Source organism: Temnothorax nylanderi, unplaced genomic scaffold (genome assembly GCF_030848795.1).
Source record: "Temnothorax nylanderi isolate EJ_2023f unplaced genomic scaffold, tnyl_v1.0 TNYL_tig1370_pilon, whole genome shotgun sequence".
Taxonomy (NCBI): domain Eukaryota; kingdom Metazoa; phylum Arthropoda; class Insecta; order Hymenoptera; family Formicidae; genus Temnothorax; species Temnothorax nylanderi.
In genome coordinates, this window is record NW_027250432.1 from 1 (window position 1) to 18,945 (window position 18,945).

Here is an 18,945-nt window from a genome sequence, read left to right on the forward strand (position 1 = left end):
TTTGCATACAATTGTGACGTTACCTCCTTCTGCCGCATATGTCTCGGATTCCATAGGCCGTTTCTTGAAGGACGGTTTCAACGCTGGAATATATCAAAGAATTATATAATAATGCCTTACACAATTATACAATGACGCGACGAAAATAATGATCCGTTATTTTCATCACTACGCAATTAGATTTGAAAGAGATATACTCACACAAGACCCTAAGTTGAGCCGATGAGTACGTCGTTTTCAATTGATTCTTCGCGCGGCATTGATACATAGCCTGATCCCTTTCAGGCTCCAAATGTCGTATATTTAGTACATTATCTTGTATAGTATAACGATCCCTATCTTCAGGCGGTAGAGTATACATGTCCAAGAGTTCTCCGTTTCTAAACCAACTGTAAGTGACGTCTGGTATGCCGAATGCTTCACAAGTCCAAGTTAAATCTGCTCGGTTATCCATGTGCTTGTCGACTAAAGGAATGGTGAAATTAGGCGCCGCTTGTATGGTCAGTTGCACGGAATTTTCGATGGATAATCTGTCGTTATGCACTCGGCAAACATATTCGCCTTGATCCTCCACGCGTACATGTGGTATTATCAATACTCGATTGTAACTTGACGTGTATGATCCACGTGGCAAAACGGAACCTCTTCTCGTCCAATTGTACGAGGGAACAGGGCTGCGGAAATACATTATTTATTACAGTTACAAGATCTATATATTTTTACATATATAAAGTAAAATATCGCGAATAAACTCACTATCCGAACGCAATGCATTCCAGACGAACTTCTTCTCCGGCTACTGGTGCTTCCGGGAACGCTTTTGGAAAATTATTAGGGAATTTCAACTGTTGGAAGGAGGCTGAAAAATTTAGAAAGTTATTATTACGTTTATTAGTCCATTATTTTCGATTATGTTGTTTAAACAAATGCTCAAAAGACAATCCAAAATAATTACAGTGCATATCCACCCTTAACGGAAAGAACGGCCGTTACGTCCGGTATCGGATGCAACGCTTTGAACATTGCACGAATAGTTTCCTCGATCGATTGTTTCCAATGCGGAGAAGTAAAGCGCTCCATCGTGCGAGACAAATACACGTTTATCCTCTTCAACGAAATTGGGGAAGTAGTCGCGCGCCCAATAATATTTAACACCTGGAAAATGTTGTGGGGGATCGCAGTAAACTGCTTTGCCCCAGTGGTTATCTCCGCGTTCCTCGGAACGTTTTAAATTAAACTCCAAGATGTATCCAAACGACAGTTCAACGCTCTCGGAGATAATTGTGCCAAATTTGTTGGTTGCTTTGCAATGATACGAACCACGATCTTTTGTCTGTAAAGAATAAATAATAAATCAATAGAAGTTTCTAATATAACAATATTTTCTAATATAATATTTGAAAAAGAAATTAAAGAGATCTTTACTTGTTCTGGTTCGTAAATTATTAATGTTCCACCGCTCACGGTATATCTGCTATTTGAAAGAGGATTTATTTTTGTTGCGACAAGTCGATCGTTTTCATAATCCTCCTTAAACCATTCGTAAGTAGGAGTAGGATAGCCTCCCGCCAAACAGCTCAGCGAGACATCGTTGCTTATTCTCCTTTTCGACACGTCAAATACCTTGCTCACAGGCTGCTTTATAAATATGGTCCTCTCGGTATTTGAAGGGGATTGTCAATGTCAATTCCATATTGATAAGTACGATCATCGTCCACCAAGTTGTGAAGAGTGACTATAGGCGCTTCGCAGATGTACAACAGCTCTTCTCTGCCAGTGACTTTCTCCAGTCCCCAACGCTGTAGATTATTGGAGTAAGAATACGCTAAGTAATCCCTTCCCAGTACATTGTCATTAGGCTCGGGCAGAAAGGCGTTGTCCATGTTTATCAAAGTCGTACTGTCAGCCTCGTTTATCCACAGGCCGCTCTGGAGCTTCATTCCGGTATACCATCTGCGGTGTTGCGGATCCTGCCACAACAATTGATAGAGCACAAACCCGTGCTCCTCCATTGAATTAATAGCGAGCAGATCGCTTTGGAATGCTTGGCAATTTCTGCGCGCATCCTCCCGCGGTCTCAACGGGCTCTTGATAAAACGATAACACGATTCTTGGAATCGTACCCAATGCTGGGGGCACTGCAGAGGCGCAAAGGCTTGTTCCCCATATAGAATGTTTTGTGCAAACGCGGGAAGCGAGAGGTTTAGCGAGAACACCGCGATGATTAATAAACGTGACATCATTCCGAACATCTTGCAATTATGTAACGGGCATCTTACAATTTTCACAAGATCACAGTATTATTGTTAATCTTGATTGTAAATATTACAACATTGGAAATGTAACTTCAGAAAATACAACAGACAGTGACAGAACACACAGCTCTCGGGAGACACTCCCTGTAGATGACCACCTTGTTAATTCGTGCTGTCTCGCCCACACATTTTCGGCGTGCAATAACTCGATTTTGTCATTTGCTATGGAACGCAGATAACGAAGTGGTATTCACTTAAATGTACTGGATCTTATATGGCGAGTGAAGCTTTCGGAAACAAGTAATAATAAAATAAAAAACTACGTTAAATAAAAGCACGAGCATCAAATCACAAACGCGACGCTACATCGCCAGTGATCGCCAGACACTCCCTGTGACGAACGGTAACGGAAATCGACGAACGTCGACGAATGTTCAATTGAGTCCCATTTCAACCTATCGGAAATTGTGTATAAAGGCGCGTTCAGCAGAACAAACCGCTCAGTAGCAATCGAACGTGATTGGCTCTTACTTTTAGATCCAACAAATCAACGTAGCGTGTTGATAAGACGACACACGACACTCAACAGTTGTTTTTGCTGAACGCGGCCTGCTACAGCTAAAGGCTATTCTACAATTGCGTAAACGTGGTCGTAAGTAGTTGTAAAGAGTGTTGTACGGCGTGGTTGTAAAGCGGTACTGCAGTTGTAAAGCCTTGTGTCCACGATGCTAGAACTGCGTCCGAGTTTCGGTTTAAGCCAATGAAACTGCTGCTTTTCTGTAAGAGCTGCTAGTTGATTGGCTTAAACCGAAACTCGGACACAGTTCTAGCATCGTGGACACAAGGCTTAAGGCCCGATCTACAATAGATAGAGTAAGCTGTAGTAAGCCTCAAGATGTAAGAAATTGACCAATCACAGTCGATTATTCTCCTCACATTCGCCTGTAATTGGTCAATTTCTTACGGCTTGAGGCTTATGCTAATGCTAAAGCCTTGTGTACACGATACTAGAAATCGGTCCGAGTTTCGGTTTAAGCCAATCAACTAGCAGCTCTTACAGGAAAGCAGCAGTTTCATTGGCTTAAGCCTTGTGTACACGATACTAGAAATCGGTCCGAGTTTCGGTTTAAGCCAATCAACTTGCAGCTCTTACAGAAAAGCAGCAGTTTCATTGGCTTAAACCGAAACTCGGACCGATTTCTAGTATCGTGTACACAAGGCTTTAACCTTTAGACCGCCGGCATTTGATGAGCTTTAATCCTCTTAGAAAGTCCTCAAATTGTTGTGCTTATATCTTATATATAACATATACAAAGTTCCGATCACACGTAGAGCCTATATTTAGGCTTTCCGGCGGTCTAAAGGTTAAAGCCTTGTGTACACGATACTAGAAATCGGTCCGAGTTTCGGTTTAAGCCAATCAACTTGCAGCTCTTACAGAAAAGCAGCAGTTTCATTGGCTTAAACCGAAACTCGGACCGATTTCTAGTATCGTGTACACAAGGCTTAAAGGTTAAACCGAAACTCGGACCGATTTCTAGTATCGTGTACACAAGGCTTAAGACTCCATAGACGCGGAAACGCCGTGCGGCAGAGTGCGTTGACCAATCAACAAATTTTGATTTTGCCGGAGGCGACTTGCGGCAGCCTTCTGATTGGTCAACGCACTCTGCCGCACGGCGTTTCCGCGTCTATGGAGTCTTAGCATTACTACAGCTATTAAGGTGCGATTTCACGATGACGCTCGACGCTGGATTCGAGCGTCAAATCTGGTCACGTGATAGATTCAGAGGGACGCGAAATATAACCTAACCACTGGATTGGCTAAATTCGAGCGTCGAGTGTCAAAGCTAAACACAGTTTAGCTTTTTGGCGCTGTTTGACGCTTGAATCCAGCTTCGAGCGTCATCGTGAAATCGCACCTTTAGGCCAATTCCTTTTAGTGACACAAGTCGACACAAGTGTCGTTCTGTCTTTGTTATTCATTGAATGCCAAGAAGGATAGAACGATGTTTGTGTCGACTTGTGTCACTAAAAGGAATTGGCCCATTGTAGATACGGATTAAAGCGTGTTGTGGAAGATGGTTGAACTTCATCTTTCACGACTACGCCCAGATGTGAACGTAAAGCCGTGATCAGACTACGGATTGAGATTGAGATTGGATTGAAATTTGACCAATTAGAGCAAAGTTCACTAAACTTGAAGTTAGTTTTCTTTATTCTGATTGATTAAATTTCAATCCAATCTCAATCCCAATCCGTAGTCTGATCACGGCTTAAGAGCCAACCAATCAGAGTCCATTCGAAATACACACTGCACTCTGATTGGTTGCTTTAATCAAGTTTACAACGCATCGTTACTCTATTGTAGATTCATCCGTTGTACAAAATTCACGACTACTACTACTCCTACTCCTACAACCCTACGTTTACGCAATTGTAGAATAGCCTTAACAGCTACATATGTATGGCTGCATTCCGAATATTCCGATATTCACTGTCAGTACTGCAAATCTATATTTTACGTCACGCATACTATAGATTTTCAGTACTGAAAGTTGCTGACAGTGAATATCGGAATGCAGCCTATGTATGTATGTACGTACATACATGGTCGCCGTTCTATATAGTGCATCCATGATGGTGACTCGCAAAACCTCTTGATTGCTGATCTTAACCTCAAATCTCAAACTGTGGCTACAATTGAGGAAGAAGTCGAGTGTTTGTTTCGTATATTCGTTTAGAAAATAAGTGAGTAAAATGCCGGAGAGCACGAAAACGGAAACAAAACCGATCAAAGAGATGAAGAATGGCAAAGAAGATGATAAAAATGAACTGGTGAGAAAGTAACCTGTGTCAGATATTGATACTGTAGTCGTATTGTCATTCAAAAGGGATATTTTAATTTAATTAAATTTGTATTTACAATTCCTGCGTCAGTATGTAAATAAAACCGTTAATTCAATGTTCCCGTAATTTATATTAAATTTAAGTATATGACTTCTAAAATAAGTTGTTTTATAAATGTCATTATATGGTTCGCTGTCCTTACAATCCTTTTAGTTTTTTTTCCAATAATTATTCCTTATTTTAAAAAGCCGAAGCCAAGTAAAGAATGATGGTCAACATAAATATATTAATTAAGTATATTAAGGGAGCTTTCCAGCAAGCAACACAAGTCGACACAAATGTCGTTTTGTCTTTGTTACTCGGTGCCAAAAAAGAAAGATAGAACGACTTTTGTGTCGACTTGTGTCGCTTGCTGGAAAGCTCCATAAGTATATTAAGATAATAATAAATGTCTTAATATATGAAAAATGTGAAAATAATATGAAAAATGTAAAAATAATATGAAAAATGGGTTTTGTCCTTCAGTCAGAAGAAGACAAGCTTCTACAGGAGGAATTAACTATGCTTGTGGAGCGCCTACAGGATGCCAATACCAAACTACATTATCCTGCCTTGGAATCCTTGCGTTCCCATATTCGTGCATCAACAACATCAATGACGAGTGTTCCAAAGCCACTGAAATTTATGCGACCTCACTATGATACAATGAAAAACATACATGAAAAGATGACCATTGTCAAATGTAAGGAATTATGTTCGGACATTATTTCGGTTCTGTCAATGACTATGGGTGAGGGCCGAGAGTGCTTAAAATATAGGCTCACGGGCTCGGCACTGGCAATCGGTGAATGGGGACATGAATACGTTAGACATTTGTCGGGAGAACTAGCAGGAGAATGGGACGAGGTCACAGGCGACAATGTTGAAGCGACGAATAAGGAATTGATCGCTCTGGTGCATGAAATTGTACCCTACAACATGGCACATAATGCAGAAACGGAAGCATGCGACCTCCTGATGGAAATCGAGAAATTGGATTTGCTGGAACAGTACGTCGATGAAAGTGCGTATCAGCGAGTATGTCTCTATCTTACGAGTTGCGTATCGTATGTGGCCGACCCAGAGAACAGCGCCCTTCTTCGTGTCGCCTGCAAATTATATCGGAAATTTGGGCAGTATCCGCAAGCGATCAGGCTAGCGATGCAACTGAACGATTTACCACTAATCGAATCAATCTTCACAAACTGTCGAGATCTGTAAGTATAATTTTTTGAACTTTTTATTTATAAATTTAATAACTCGGTTTTTTTTTTACTAATAAGAGAAGGCTCAGAACTGAACTCCGCTGATTTTGATGAAACTGGCAGGATTACAGAGAAAGTTCCCCCAAATGTAATAGTATCCTTATTTGGATATTGATGGTCAATCGTTTCCGAGATATTTTATTAATAAATTTAGTGGCGTCTTTAGAGTTTATTGGGGTACTCACTCATAGGAGTATTTATGGATATGCATAATTTGTAGATTCGAGTTCAAATCTTACAATCAATTAATTTCTTTTTATATAAAATATTTTATGATAAAAGTAATTATTGTTGATATAAAAAATAAATTATTTTAATATAAAAGACTTATATTATATAAATTATCGTATAAATAGTCATGATATAAAATAACGTATAGATAAAATAATTATGAGGCATGTCCACTACGTCACAAATATTTGTTTTTGAGTATCCTAATAAACTCTACTCCCTCTACTCTAAAGACGCCATTAAATTTATTAATAAAATATCTCGAAAATGGTTGTCCGTCTGTATCCAAATAAAAATATTATTACATTCAGAGGAATTTTTTCTGTAATCCTGTCAAGTTTCATCAAAATTGGAGGGAGTTCAATTCTGAGCCTTCCCTGTTACATTTTCAAAATGGTGACATTTTCCAAGCAGAAGGCTAAAACTTTTATGTATGTTTTTTAGTTCTGTGCAAAAGCAACTGGCCTTCATGCTGGGTCGCCAGCAAATCTTCTTAGAGCTACACGAAGCTACAATAGAGGACGATGATCTGTTCGAGATAATGTCCAACTCTCACCTGAACAATCACTTTTTGAACTTGGCACGTGAATTGGACATAATGGAGCCAAAGACACCTGAGGATGTCTACAAATCTCATCTAGAAAACTCGCGACCGCCATTCGGCGGTGGCCAGGTTGATTCGGCACGGCAAAATCTTGCGGCCAGCTTCGTCAACGGTTTTGTAAATGCCGCATTTGGCCACGACAAGTTGTTGATTGAAGATGGTAACAAGTGGCTGTACAAAAACAAGGAGCACGGCATGTTGAGTGCGACGGCATCCCTAGGTCTGATCCTACTGTGGGACGTCGATGGCGGCCTGACACCGATTGATAAATATCTTTACTCGTCGGAGGACTATATCAAGTCCGGCGCCTTGTTGGCCTGCGGAATCGTCAATTGCGGCGTGAGAAATGAATGCGATCCTGCTTTGGCTCTGCTCTCTGATTACGTTTTACATAGCAGTAACACTATGCGTATCGGCGCCATTGTCGGCCTCGGTATTGCGTATGCCGGCTCTAACAGAGAAGGCGTGCTGGGGTTGCTAACGCCTGTTCTCAGTGACACCAAGTCGAGCTGGGAGGTGTTAGGTATGACTGGTTTAGCATTAGGAATGGTTGCCGCCGGTTCCTGCAACGCTTACGTCACCACGGCGATTATGCATACGCTGATGGATAAGTCGGAATCCGATCTTAAAGATACATACGCGCGGTTTTTGGCGCTCGGTTTGGGGCTGTGCTTCTTGGGTAAGCAGGAAGCGGCAGAAGCGATCATAGCGGCTTTAGAGGTCGTTCACGAGCCATTTAAGTCGATGTCGACAACGCTGGTGGAGGTGTGCGCATATGCCGGCACAGGAAATGTCCTCAAGATCCAGCGCTTGCTGCACATCTGTTCGGAGCATTATGAGTCGAGCAACGAAAAGGAGGAAAAGAGCGAGCGTAAAGACAAAGATAAGAAAGAGGAGAAGAAGGAGGAGAAGGTGAAGGATTTCAGTTCGAGGCAGGCTGTCGCCGTTCTTGGCATTGCTTTGATCGCCATGGGAGAGGAGATCGGCGCCGAGATGGCTTACAGGACCTTTGGCCACCTGCTGCGTTATTGCGAGCCCGTGATTCGTCGCTCGGTGCCACTCGCTCTAGGTCTCATATCGGTATCGAATCCGAAGCTGAACATCTTGGATACGTTGTCCAAATTCTCGCACGACAGCGATCCCGAGGTAGCGCACAACGCGATATTCGCCATGGGTCTGGTTGGTGCCGGTACGAATAACGCGCGACTGGCCGCTATGTTGCGGCAGCTAGCTCAGTTTCATGCGAAGGATCCCAACAACCTCTTCATGGTGCGTATCGCACAAGGCTTGACGCATTTAGGCAAGGGCACGCTCACCCTATCACCTTATCACAGCGATAGACAGCTGCTCAGTCCCGTTGCTCTTGCTGGTCTTCTGTCGACGTTGATCGGTTTCTTGGACGTAAAAAACAGTGAGTATATATTCTCGATACAGAGATGCAATAGATGCAAAGATACGTTTCTCGGTATTTGCATTTCAATTCTTGCAAGCTATTCTTGTTATGAAGAGTCTTATTTTATTATGATTATAACAAGGTAATCAATTTGCAGAGATTCATGACTATCCTATGATAAAGGAGAATTTTGATTCTATTTTCTTACATTTTTCTACGATTGATCAATCGTATGACTCTTTACTAAATTTTCATCCACCAAATAAAAAAAAACACTAAGTATGACACGTCCTTATTAACGTAATATATGTTATAACATTTCAGTTATTCTTGGACGTTCCCATTACCTCTTGTACACGCTGGCTGCTGCAATGCAACCCAGAATGCTGGTGACATTCGATGAGGATCTGAATCCACTGGCCGTGCCGGTAAGAGTCGGACTTGCCGTCGATACCGTCGGCCAAGCGGGCAAACCGAAGACCATCACGGGCTTTCAAACACACACCACCCCGGTGTTGCTGGCATATGGCGAGAGAGCCGAACTCGCTACCGAGGAGTACGTACCATTGACACCGATCATGGAAGGTTTTGTAATCTTAAGAAAGAATCCGGACTTTATACCTTAGTCATCTTAATACTCTTGATCATCAATGTACCTCGTATCGAACTACTTATAAGGAAAAATAATATAATAAAAATATCTCATTATATTCATTTTGCGTTTGCGAAAGACGCAACACCCTCCACATATCTCCCTTTTTGTAGAATCAAAACGCGTTTCACAGTATTTTCATTACGTTGCGCAGAAAGGGATGCAAGGCAATAATGTATTTCTCATATAATAATAAAATGCAGATTTTAATAGTAAAAAATACTGATACAATGTATAAAATCTCGCTCGGCATAAATTTTGTACGCAGTGCATCTTAAAAAAAAAGATCAATATAAAACAGTATTTTACACTGCATTCTTAGCGATAACAATACATCAACGGACGTTAGCTTTCTTTGTAAGTACAAGTCAAAACGGTGTACGCATATCCCACGTAAGTTCGTCATCGCCATTGTTGGCACAAATCAGACCTGCACAACTTGCTGATTAGACAACGTCCTTGGGGCCCATTTTCTCTTCTCATAGAAGCGTCGCATACCTAGAGCGATACATAGAGCAACTAGTGTGTTAGGGTATTAATTTAACTCAGTTACTGACACGTACCGACTTGCTGCCTGGTGGACCAGCAAGTTGTGCAGGCTTAGTACAAATCACATCTTAATATTTTCTATATTTTGCCGCTCTTTTTAACTGAAAACTGTAAGAAATGAAAAGTCTATTCATGTTACTTTGTTAAAGTATAGGGGGAGTCTCCGGGAGACTGGATCATACGGGACAGTTGAACCATTTCAAATATCTCGTTCAAATTTGGCGTGAAGCGCGTAGTTGTCAAACCGCGATGTACAGGTAATTGGCAGCTACTATGTCACGTGACAACATGGTGCTCGGCAGTGTGTTTTGGCTATGAGTGAGACAAACGTGTTTTAACGTGCTCGGAATAAAAAAAAATTTTATTTTTGTTTATTTTATCATCATACTTTTATATGTCAAGGTTTGTAAAAACATTATACGTTATTTACACCATATATTATCGTAGTTTGAGGTAGTGTTAGTGTTTTTACCCTATTATTTTTATTTTTTCTGCAAAACTATCAAAGTCAAGATGGTACCGGGTAGGAGATTTGAACCACCCGAAATGGAGATCAGTGAGTCAACTGTCCGGTCAGTGGCTCAACTGTTCCCTCTTTTACCCATAAAGATTTCTATTATTCTAAAAAAAAAGACAACTTTTTTTTAGTTCTCAACGGCAAGATGCCATTCGATACAAACCAAAAGAGGGTACTACTCGACACCAATTCAGTGAGCAGGCGTTGAAAAATGTGTTAGAAGATATTGGAAGAGGCATGATATAAGAAAAGTTGCAATCAAGTACGATGTAAATAGAATTACATTACGCAGATATATGCGGAACGGAAACAAACTGAAAAAAATATAAGCCGAAGGAAGTCAATACAAAGGTTTTTTGTTATTATTTCAAGAATTTCTATTTAGTTTATGAATGATTGATCTCAAAATAACTATTTTTAGTTAATTTAAATGTTTTAGAAGTTATTTTTGGTTATTTTTTGTTGTGAAAATTAATGAAAACCATGTGAAGGCATATAGATATTTAGTTCAGTTTTTATTTTTTATTAATTTTGTTTAAAAAGCTTAATTAAAACAGAGATGTGATTTTAATGTATAAATTTGTGAGTTCTTAATATAAACTGAAGTCTATATATTTCTATATAAGTCTATATATTTGAACTAAATATATTTCTATAATTTTTTCTGGGTTTATAGGGTATGGTCAAATCTCCCTATACGGGTGGGTCATGTCTCCCACCCCTTGGAGAGATGAACCAAATCTTGTTTTTTCTTTAAATTAATTAACACTTACGTTTATAAACTTATTGAAATTACAAATTCCACAAATTGTAGCCATATAATAAAGCTTTACTTTGACATGAATAAAAAATATATATATCAATTTCACTAAATTTTATGGACCTTCAAGTAAAACGTGGTTCAACTCTTCCGTATTCCCCCTACGTATCGCGCGAGATACGCATAAATGAAAGTGTAGTGTATTGTATTGTGTCAATAAAATATGTTCATTGTAAAACTTTATATAATACTTTCATAGAAACGCTTGTGCTATAAACTACAATAATAATGTAATTTGTTTTCATCGCGACTGCATATTTGCTTTTAATAATGTTTCTATATAAAAATACTAATTTTTAAACATTAAAATAACATTTGTTTTATGTCAATAGCCTCGTATCGATAAGACTGGAATTTATATGTTATCTCATTGACACATTCCAGATTCCTCTTTTCTTGTTTCATTATTTTCATCGCGACGATTTTTTTGCATTGATAAAATTACGATGTCGCTTTAAGAGAAATACTTAAATATACTCGTATAAGAATAGAGATATAATAGAAAGTAACAATTATATATATGTAAAATAGTACCTACACTATAGATTCTATATGTACAGTTTTCTAAAATTATTTTGCACAATTTATATTTTTAACGTTTTGGCATTGTTATTTATGTAAATCATGATAATAAGTACACTGTATAAATGTAGAAAAAAAAAGAAAAAGGATTGATGTTTCTAAAAATAAGAGTCATGGAATAATAATAAACCGCCGGCAGTCTTATACACCATTAAAAAAAGTAAAAAAACAAACAAATTTCTCTCTCTCTCTCTCTCTCTCTCTCTCTCTTTCACGTTATCAACCATTAATAGAATCTTCAACCGTGATTTAATCATGGAACATGTGATGGCAGCATTTCAGATAATGAGTTAAAATTAATTTGTCCAAAGTGGAAGCTGTCATTACTAAATATAAATATTTCATATTATCATTAATTTTTTATACTTAATAATAACTATAAAATTTAAATTTCTTAATTTATATACAAGATGTAACATAATATGTCAATTGCTTTGTAGTACTGAATTCTCTTTCCTCAAGTGTGTCTCACTTATCATGATATATCCTATATGAATGTGTAGCACTATATATATATATATATCCCCGAATGTACTATTAATGTCTAATTTTGTTACGCACACACACATAAAGATATTACTTGGCAAGCTGTACTTATTACTTTTCTAAAATAGCATACTTTTACATTTTTTAATTGCTCGACCTATATAATTAGACTTATAAAAATTCGCTGTTGTTTAATCTATTTATAAAATCGTACTTTAAGTTCCTCGCTCACAATATAGCAGCCATCTGAATTATGTCATGAAACTTACACTACCATTTTTAGTACTTTTTTCAGAAATCTTTATCAAACGTTCAGTATTTTATCAAACGTTCTTATAGCACTTGTATGGAAAGTTTTAGTATTCATATACAGTTTATAAAAATTACGTACATTTTCAAGCATAATCAAAGATTCATGCTTTTCGTCTTTCGAGATTAATAAAAATAATATTAACAGTCTCGTAAAATAATACGTTTTCCGCATCGAAAATCGCAAATAAAGTAAATCACTACACGTACTTACCATTTAACTCTTATGTCCTGAGATTATATCTGCGAAAAAAGAGCAACTGTAATGATTTCTTACCACAATGTTTCGAGGAAATTACGTTTGTCTTACTCTTTTAAATAAATAGCAGTGAATTCAGTTTCATTCAGTCAACAGTAATTCGTTTCCATATCGCGATGGACAGTTACGGGTGCCAAAACATGATGTGGCGATCCCAAATATGTCGTAGGGGAAGGCATTCCGATGTCGGATTCTTTAGTCAAATCCGATTCGATGTTATTGTCGATGGTTAATAGGGGTTCGGAGGCGAATGTCTGCTGTTCGGAATCATCGTGAGGCGTCATTGTGCTGTACCCATGATCACTGTCCCCACCAGGTGGCCTTCTATAATTGGTGGAAACTCTGTACGGTGATATAGGTGCAACACTGTCTCTCACGAGACAATCCAAATTATTTTTGGTCTGATCCAATTCTGCCGGTTCCGGATCGCCCTCGATATGCGTCATACGCAATGTATCGGGCGAGATTTGGAGATGCAAACACTGATGCTCCAGATTCGAGTGCACTGATCGGAGTCTGTAGCAGAACAGAATGACACCTAGAATCAAGAACAGTGCAAGAATTCCACCAGCTACCGGTCCAACTGATGGCCACTCTCGTACTGCGATCTCATCTGTCGATTGTGAATCTGGAAAGGTATAATTTTGTTATTTAATGGTTAATGGAAATGAACAAAAATGTGAAAAAAAGACGGACTTACTGTAAGTGCCGTCGCTGTAAGGTATCAAAGACCCAAAAATTCCTTTAAAACATACGGACATATCAGAGCAAAACGGTTGCTGCAAAGGAATCTCTCCATCAGTGTCGACATGACACCACTGACAATCCGCGACACCCAAACAGTCACTCTCCGTCGTATATGATTTGCAATTGATAGATGGGCATGATTTTAAATTCATCGGCTCTATCCACGGAGTTTGTAAACTCGATCCTTGCTCATACATAGGCGGACAAGGATCCAGATTATCGATATTTTGTTGTGTACAGCCAGAAGAATACAAGGAGCATTCGCAAGGACACTCACAACCAGTTTGTTCCATACTTTTGCAATTCAAGCACGAATGATCCATCTGTAATATTCAATAAACAGATACAATATATCACGTAGTAAACTTAAAAATATCTTAGAACAAAAAAAGTGCAATAAATTGTGGGCTTACCGTGCTGCACGGACAAAAAGCTCTAAGCAAATTACACTGAGTTGTCATATTGACAACACCAAGGAATACATTGGTACCCGGTACAGCAGCTACCTGATATTTAACACAGTGCTCGCCATGCGCTATATTAGTGAGCACCTCGTCGAGCGATGTGTTAAACTGATAGTACCTTTGCACAGTGCCATCTAAGTGGCTAGCACATGATTTTTTTTTCACGAACGATCCATGATTCAATATGTCGTTAGCTACTAAGAGCTCCTTGTGCGTTAAATGTTGTTGCTCGATCTTGTCTGTCGCTTCCAACAGCTTTGGATGTGATACCAAATAGCCTTTATCATCCATCAGGAAACACTTTACAGTTGCGTCATGACAGAACGGAAACATTTCCAGTAACAATCTCATGATGTAACTCATTGTAACATCCATAGACATGATAGCAGTCGCATAATTTGTGCTTCCATTAGTCTTGACAGAATATTTTACAGTTTGACTTAGAGTAACTACATAGCCTGATCCACCTGCATCTAAGTAAGGTGGAGTTAAGATTATCTTATCGAATTGTTCCAGTGCTTTCCCATACCACATTCGCCTTTTGGGATCAAAACCAGAATCTAATATCATCCCTGGAAATATTTCTAATACTCCACTGACCGTACTAGCAATGTATCTAGAATGAAAAAATATAATAAAATGTAAAGATAATAGTTTATAAGCCATTGATAAAAAATTATGTATGAAATTGTAATCACCTTCTTATTATAAATTTATTTAACGAACTCTCAACGTGCTGCTTTTTGAAATGTTCTAAAACTTGTGCTAGCATTGCTACGTCTGGTTTTACGGACGGATGTAGACCGGGATTAGCTAAAAGACCTGTTACATCTTTTATATATGCCATATAACTTTGTACATTCACGGCTGAACCTGTTTCCAGTAATTTCAATTGTTCCATTGGAGACTGAAAGCACCATGGTGATAGATAAAATACACCGGTTGCTAAAAAAAAGAAAAGTATTTTAATATTTACAAATTTTATAAACAATAGTTACTAAATTTTATTTTCTTACATAAAGTTATAATCTTGTTTCTGTAAATACAAAGTGTATCTTTGTCAACGACAGTTTGAAGCATAAGATCGAGGCGATGATGTAATATATTTGCCGGCAGAGGAGGCACAATTCTCGCTACAGGCGATATTCCCTCTTCAGTCGTTGATACCAGGCATATTATCAAGTCATAAAAAATTAAGTGTTTCCATCTATACCGCTTCTATATTGTATATAATGTATGTTAAAAGGAAATATTTTTAACGTATTTTATTTACGGGCCGGTTGTTCCAATATATTGGTAACCTAACTAATAATTAAATCATATGTCTATCTTTGTTTAATTTGAAGGAAAAACAAAGACACACATATATGATTTAACTATTAGTTAGTTTACCAACAGGTTGGGACAACTGGCCCTACATCTTTTCAAATATTTATGGATATATTATCTTACCTGCTCGCCCAACTTTGTCTTTACATCCATGATTCCTTTCTTCTCATTTATCATTTTCAATACTGTTTGACTATCTATATTTTCAATGTCTTGCAAGTGCACCTTAAGTGGTTGCTCAAGTATTGTCTCAATCCTGGGAAAATTTTTATGCATCCAAACCACTCCTTTGCTATCGAAAAATATAGCATATACGCTTGGACCAACATTAAAATATGTTATGTCGTCAAGGAAATCACGTAATTTTATCTCCAAGGATATTAACGCAGTTTTTGTGACTTGCCCGATAGATACTGTCATTGTCTTGCTATATGGCTCAATATATGGATCTGAGACATGATAAGCTTTCTTATGGTAATCAGGGCATTGCAAACAAGAAAATAGTTTTCCTATCTCATATCCAAGAACATTTTGCATTGGAAAAATTACAATACTGTCATTGCTTAATTTTTTAATAACAGTGGACGGTTGCTGGTCTAAAAATAAATTAAGATATAAAAATATTTCTCACATGATTAAAGTAAAGTAAAGAAATTAGCTTACTTGTAACAATAACAGTTTTGAGGTAAGCCTTAAACTTTTCCGAAATTATTTCAAAAATTCTTTGTACATTTGATATATTTTGTAATTTATTAGTCAAATGCATAATAAGCACTTCACCAGTTAGATTTTGTGTTAATTTTTTAAAATCAATCTTTGTCACCTCATTCGAATCTGAAAGAAAATTAAAAATGTGAAGTCAGCATATATTTTTTAAACAATATAATAAAGTGGATAGGTTAGTGCTAGAACAATTGCTCGTTGAATAAAAAATCTAGATTAGGTTCCCGAGTCTGTTATCTCGCATAGTATACAAAATCTTGAATGGAAAATATTGTTTCACTAACAGAAACAGTAACAAGAATGAAAATTTAAATAAAGTAGATGGACTGAATATAATTGAATAAAAGGTAACAAATCGTGATACTGTGATTAAAAAATCTAAAAGAAGAAATCTACTTACTAATTTCTAATTACCTGTTCTACTTAAACTATCGATATAACGGGTTAATTGAAACTTATTAATATCTGTCGCCTTTAACAAGCTATCTTTACAAAGCAGGGGAGCGGTATTGGCAAGGCCCACAACAGCAATATTATCCATTTCAGAAAGCATATCTATAATAGTTTTGGCTGTTACTTGAACCAAAGCTAGCTCTGATTCAGACATGAATGTGCCATGTTCCAAAAGTAGAATGACATTTTTTTCATAACAGTACTGGGATAATAAAAGAGGTCCGACATTGTGAGTCAATATCGGTGGCCCACACATTATATCTGGTTCGTTTATTAGCAGTATATGCATGTTCTTCCACTCTTGATCTCTTAGCTGCGTTGTAAGTTCTGCAAACAAACCGAATAATATATCATATCATCTAGGGCTGCGTTGCAGAACCATGCTCTTAGCGCTATAAGCGTGTTCTGTCCTTGTTCAACTTTCTGTAAGTAACAAAGATAGAACGACGCTCGAGCGTTAAGAACGTGATTCTGGAACGCAACCTAGATAAAGCATAAAAATTACATTGTTCTGATAATAGATACCTTTCATGATATCGGTGCATATATCTGAAACTCTGTTCATCTCCATCATATCGTATTCGACTATTCGACTAGAATAAATGACAGGGAACGGTTTGTGTGTCAGTAAGCGATATACGACTTCGTGGACTTGCTCAAAGACGTCAATGTGCGACATCAGTTTATTGTTAAATTTGTCAACCAAGGCACTCAGTTTTGCATCCAAATTACTGGAGACATCCACGAATTCCATCTTATCAATCATCTCCTGGAACGAGGAAGCGCCGAGCTCTTCGTCGACGACGGATCGCAGCGTCTTCGATAGGTGCGACACAACATCTCTCAGGCACATGCCGTTTAGGGGTTCCGCTAGCACCTGTTTACGCGTCGGTTTGCCGAACTGGCACTTGACGGCATCGGCGACGCCATCGTTAACGGCTACGCAAAGATTCGTCAGTAACAATGCCGAACCTAAGTACAGAATCTTGTTTACAGTTATCCCAGCGGAGTTGGAGCCGCTTCGGCGGCAAGCGTCCCTCATCGTGATCATAACCTCACGAATTCGCATTACGACAGTGACAGCTCATGCCGGCGATAAGTGATCTTCTTCTTCTTCCGTTTAATGGCACTTAAGTTCCGATCGGATAGTAACGGCCATTATTCCATTCTGTGATATGTCGGCTCAGCACTTCTTCCTCTATGAGGACGAACCACTAGTCGTAAAAGCCGCAAGCGGCGTCGTAAAAAAACGTTATAGGCCTCGAAAGGCGCCGATACAATGCAGACAGTAACAGTCGCAATACTTTAAAAAAATTTTCCTTCGGAACACGTCCGAACACGATCGAGCCTGATCGTCAAGTCGGCGATAAGTGATAAATGAGCATTTCAAGCAGCGTCGTCGTGTATCGCGTGATTTTCGATGCTTCTCGACTCATGCATGATACGCACGGATCACATCAAAACTTGAACCGCTTGGACGTCATTCCGTTTCAGCACTTTATACAATATGGCGTCTACAAAATAATTATTTTATTAATATTGTTTATTTGACGAATATGTATATGATTTATCATAAACTTTAATTACCATCGAAAGCAAACATGATGTTTTAAATAAAGATTTACGAATACTATGGAGAGAGAGGGAGAGGGAGTGGGAGAGGGGGGGAGAGAGAGAGGGAGAGAGAGAGAGGGGGAGGGAGAGAGAGAGAGAGGGGGGGGGAGGAAGGCAGGGGAGAGAGAGAGAGAGAGAGAGAGAGAGAGAGAGAGAGAGAGAGAGAGAGAGAGAGAGAGAGAGAGAGAATAGAGAGAAGAGAGAGAGAGAGAGAGAGAGAGAGAGGAGAGAGAGGAGAGAGAGGAGAGAGAGAGAGAGAGAGAGAGAGAGAGAGAGAGAGAGAGAGAGAGAGAGAGAGGAGAGAGAGAGAGAGAGAGAGAGAGGAGGAGAGAGAGAGAGAGAGAGGGATTGATTGATTGATTGATTACACAGGCCCACAAAAAAAGAAAAGTTGTCTGCGCCATGGACTAGACCATGGTATTCCCATGTATTTTCGCCTGCTGAAACCGAATATGACCTCAGTTTTGCCCCTACACGTCAGGATTTTTTTCTACAGCCAAAAAAAAGGTGTTTCGTGGGCAAAACATCTTGTTTTTGACTGTAGAAAAAAATCCTGACGTGTAGGGGCAAAACTGAGGTCATTTCGGTTTCAGCAGGCGAAAATACATGGGATACCATGGTCTAGTCCATGGCGCAGACAACTTTTCTTTTGTCTGCACCATGGTCTAGTCTGTGCACAGGCCCACAAAAAAAGAAAAGTTGTCTGCACCATGGAGCCTAGACCAATGAGTATTTCCCATGTATTTTCAACCTGCTGAAACCGAATATGATCTCAGTTTTGCCCCCTTACAACGTCAGGATTTT

At 38.7% G+C, this 18,945-nt stretch overlaps 2 protein-coding genes and 1 pseudogene across 2 annotated transcripts; 1 reads left to right on the forward strand and 2 right to left on the reverse strand.

Annotated features, from left to right (window-relative positions):
- Nucleotides 1-5: 5 nt before the first annotated feature.
- Nucleotides 6-2,668, reverse strand: LOC139787263 (contactin-like; annotated as a pseudogene).
- Nucleotides 2,669-4,780: 2,112 nt separating this feature from the next.
- On the forward strand, nt 4,781-9,351 carry LOC139787265 (regulatory particle non-ATPase 1). Its single transcript, XM_071726335.1, has 4 exons — nt 4,781-5,093; nt 5,631-6,361; nt 7,085-8,655; nt 8,962-9,351. The coding sequence occupies exons 1-4, from the start codon at nt 5,016-5,018 to the stop codon at nt 9,261-9,263; spliced, it is 2,682 nt and encodes an 893-aa protein (XP_071582436.1). The 5' UTR covers nt 4,781-5,015; the 3' UTR covers nt 9,264-9,351.
- Nucleotides 9,352-9,476: 125 nt separating this feature from the next.
- LOC139787264 (VWFA and cache domain-containing protein 1) lies at nt 9,477-18,188 on the reverse strand. Its single transcript, XM_071726334.1, has 10 exons — nt 18,115-18,188; nt 17,053-18,041; nt 16,489-16,854; nt 16,015-16,185; nt 15,475-15,947; nt 15,039-15,240; nt 14,721-14,967; nt 13,972-14,638; nt 13,512-13,881; nt 9,477-13,439 (listed from the first exon to the last, which is right to left on the reverse strand). The coding sequence occupies exons 2-10, from the start codon at nt 17,594-17,596 to the stop codon at nt 12,901-12,903; spliced, it is 3,579 nt and encodes a 1,192-aa protein (XP_071582435.1). The 5' UTR covers nt 17,597-18,041; nt 18,115-18,188; the 3' UTR covers nt 9,477-12,900.
- Nucleotides 18,189-18,945: the final 757 nt, after the last annotated feature.